Source organism: Pinus tabuliformis, chromosome 5_1, assembly GCF_031772625.1.
Source record: "Pinus tabuliformis cultivar Carrire ecotype Pingquan chromosome 5_1, CPIR1, whole genome shotgun sequence".
In the NCBI taxonomy this organism is placed as follows: Eukaryota; Viridiplantae; Streptophyta; class Pinopsida; order Pinales; family Pinaceae; genus Pinus; species Pinus tabuliformis.
The window spans coordinates 152172449-152176047 of record NC_142305.1 but is presented as its reverse complement, the minus strand read 5'-3'; the positions used below and the strand labels follow the sequence as shown (position 1 = coordinate 152176047).

Here is a 3599-nt window from a genome sequence, read left to right as displayed (position 1 = left end):
AATTAAGAAGGAATAAGATGATCCTGATGACACCTCGACCATGGATCAATACCGAAACAAATACAAGTACTCAACCCACCCTCCGTATCAATCAACTTTGAATGGTTTCGAAAGTATTCATAACAACCTGCGAGGTGATGGAAGTGTTTTGGCGAGGTTTTTTCGCCAACCTGATCCATTCTTCCACTAAGAGAGGTGAGATATATTTGGAAATGGCAACCTTGGTCCACAAATTTTGAGTTGAAAGAAGGCGCCAACCCCCCTTTGTCGCTAGAGCATGAGAAAAATGAAAAATATTCTTCAATCCATAGCCACCCAACTGTTTTGGTTTTGCAATTTTCTTCCAACCAACCCATGGAAGAGAGGAATATGAACCAGACCCATACCATAAAAATTTGAAGAAAATCCTCTAAGCATGTTCCAGAACACCTTTTGAGATCCATGCCAAGGATGCCTAATAGACCGAAATTTCCTCAAGAATGGATTTTATAAGCACAAGATGACCTGCTTGAGACATCCATAGGTGACTCTATAAATTGATACACTTTTCAACCCTAGTCAATAACCAGTGTCAATCCTCTCTTAAATAAGAATTTGGTTTAAGCATAAAACCCAAGTATTTAAGCCCATCATCTAGCTGTGAGCATTCCATTGGAAGTATATCAATTATATGTTGTACAGTGGCAGCATCGAAATTTGCGACGAGAAGTAAGCATTTTTTTATAATTGATTAATGTCCCGAAAACCTTCCCAAAGAGATTGATGATATTTTTCAGAACCCCCATCTCGCCTGGATCACCATTACAGAGGATGAGTACGTCATCCACAAATAATAGATGAGAGATGTCCGGTGTACAAGAAACCAAACATCCATGGAAGGAGGCATTTCATTTTGCCTCTTCTAGAAAATGGCTAAGACCTTCCACAACCAGAATAAATGAAAGTGGCGATAACGGGCACCCCTACCAAAGGCCCCTTTAAGCATGAAAGAAAGGAGAGGCGACCCCATTAATAAGCACTACAAAAGAGGAAGTTTGAATACAACTCATAACCCAGTCAATGAACACTAGACAAAAACCCACATGACTTAATAATAGATGAAGATAAATCCAAATAACCCTAACATAGGCCTTTGATGAATCAAGCTTGATAATGGCTCCCTTTAAATGCATCATATTAAGACTGCGTAGGCTTTCTTGAGCCACCCCATTGGCGTTGTGGATTTGACTACCCTCTCGGAACCCAAATTGTTCCTTTGAAATGGAATTCGAGAGAACAGGCTTGATGCGAAGAGAAATTGTTAGATAAACTTGACCCTAAGGTGGAGTTGAGGTTATGTCAACAGTTATGGTTAACAGTTGTGGTTTTGGGCACCTAGTATTGGTGACTCATGGTATTGAGCCCATGGTATTACATGTAGTTGAAGCCCTTAAAAGGCTTGTGTACTGTCCATTGTAGTGAGCCATGGTTGAGCGGTGAAAGCTCGTTGTTGGCCGGCTTGGCTATGGTTTAGCCAAGGACAATAATAGATCTATTGTTGGTTGGTTTTTCCCCAATTGGGGTTTTCCAGATAGTCATGGTGTACATGGTTTGAATGTGTATTTCTTGATTGTTATCTTTATTTCTCTTGAACCCTAACAAGTGGTATCAGAGCTATGGTTGGCAAGGGCCTTGGCTAGCTGTTCGAAATGTTCCCATCGACGAAGTAGTGATGTTGGTTGAAGCAATAGCTCGTTGCACAAACCAGCAGTGTTCGTTGAGTGATGGTTCGATGAGGAGCAAGAAGAAAATGGAGTCTGAAGACTTTGCCAAGCCCTGGTTCGATGAGAAGCAAGAAGAAAATGAAGAATGAAACACAGAGGTAGTGCCCATGGAGGAGGCAGCTGAAGCGCCAGCAAAGCGTCGTGGGCTGAAAAGAAACCACGGGGAAGAAGAGGAATGCTGGATATGGGAATGCGCCTGCTGCAGCCCCCCACACGCCGGCTGTGCAGGGGTGAATTCTGCCGGCTATGGCCCAAAGGGACTAATGGGCGCTGGCAGCGGTGGGCAGAGTCCGAGCGGAGTGCCTGGTTATGGAAATGGACCTGCGGCGGCGTATCCTTATGGCGATGGGGGTTACAATTCTGGTGCCCCTGGTGGATACGGTGCAGGTTATGGCCATGGCGGACAAGAAGCGACGGCGCTCAGAAATGGGCGAAGAAAATGACGAGGTGTCGGCTCGTAACGAACGGCGTGATCCTGGCCTCCATCGAAGAGTTCTCTGAGGCGGCCCAGGGTCAGAAGCCGGAGCACGCCTGTCGCGAGGTCATCGACTTGGACGGAGGCGAGCCATGCCCGGAGAAACGCGAGCAGCACGACGTCGGCGGATGGAGATCCGACGGTTCAAACTCATTGCCAACGCATCGACCGGGGTTATCAATGTTAAGAGACTTAAGGTGGGCAACGGCGTCGATGTTGCAGACCGTGGACATGAAGAAGCAACAGAGTGCCATGAGAGTGTTGCTGTCGGTTCGTTGCCGTCGCTGGTTTTCGCTGTTGGAGGAGACGGAGGCGAGCCATGCCCGGAGCACGGCGTGGTGTCGATCTGTGGCAGGCGACGGGAAATGGAAGACGCCGTGGCGGTGATGCCTTCTTTCGTGGCTGGCAACGATGGGGTTTATTGCAAGGATCGGCTTCACGTAGCCGTGGCGGAGGAAATCCGACTGACGGAGCCTGTGACGGAAGCGCACTGGGAGGCAGTGATGACTGATTGCTTTCTGAAAATTGACGTGGAGGTTGCCGCGCTGTCTGGCAGGTGGAGGATTCGGAGTTTGGACATCAGCGGTCGCGGGATCGAGTCTAGGTAGGAAGAAGATGAGGAGGCCAACAGGACGATGGAGGAGGCGGGGGAATCGTCGCCCCACATATGATAATCCACAGAAAACCGCCTGGCCCCTGGACGGAGGTGGAGACCAACCACCTGATCGACGCCTACCAGGAGAAATGGTATGCCTTGAAGCGCGGCCAGCTGAAGGCTAGGCACTGGGAAGAGGTAGCCAACCTCGTATTCCTGCGCTGCGGGGGACTCGAACCCTCGAAGTCCTCCGTCCAGTGCCGCCACAAGATCGAGAAGCTCCGCAAGAGATACCGGACTGAGAAGCAGCAGCAGGGGATCACCCGGGGTTCCAGGTGGGTTTTCTTCGAGCGGATGGATCAGCTTGAGAACGGCCCTAGGGCGGATTCCGTTATCGTTCCCAACGGACGGCAACTGACGGAGCATGATTCCGACACGGGAGAGGTTCGTTAAGGCGGAAGGCGTGGAGTTCGATGAGGATGAGAAGGAGGAGAAAATCGAACATAACGCGTCCGAATCAGAACCAGAAGAGGATCCAAAGGTCGATGCGCCAATGGCATGGCCGAGGTTTGGCTGGTCGTGGTGGAGCAAGAATCCACAGCGGAAGCGTGTGTGGACCGAGAACGAGAGGGTTGGTATGAGCTCCAGCGGGGCCACGAAGACGAGGAGTACCCTTTGCTGCGTGAAGGTGCCGTGTATTCTATGAAGGAAGGCCAAACCCCATCTCTGCGTGAAGTGCGTGAAGTGCTGCATGAGAAGAGCATAA

The 3599-nt window shown here is 49.5% G+C and overlaps 2 protein-coding genes across 2 annotated transcripts; both read left to right on the top strand.

Annotated features, from left to right (window-relative positions):
• The first annotated feature begins 2330 nt into the window (after positions 1–2330).
• On the top strand, positions 2331–2846 carry LOC149163873 (putative protein phosphatase 2C 78). Its single transcript, XM_089429287.1, has one exon. The coding sequence runs from the start codon at positions 2331–2333 to the stop codon at positions 2844–2846; it is 516 nt and encodes a 171-aa protein (XP_089285413.1).
• A 59-nt stretch (positions 2847–2905) lies between these two features.
• On the top strand, positions 2906–3286 carry LOC149163872 (trihelix transcription factor ASIL2-like). The gene has a single exon (XM_089429286.1). It carries the CDS (start codon positions 2906–2908, stop codon positions 3284–3286), a length of 381 nt encoding a protein of 126 aa, XP_089285412.1.
• Positions 3287–3599: the final 313 nt, after the last annotated feature.

Coding starts and splice junctions, on each gene's coding strand:
- LOC149163873 (XM_089429287.1), top strand. CDS start 2,331: ATGCCCGGAGAAACGCGAGCAGCACGACGTCGGCGGATGGAGATCCGA.
- LOC149163872 (XM_089429286.1), top strand. CDS start 2,906: ATGATAATCCACAGAAAACCGCCTGGCCCCTGGACGGAGGTGGAGACC.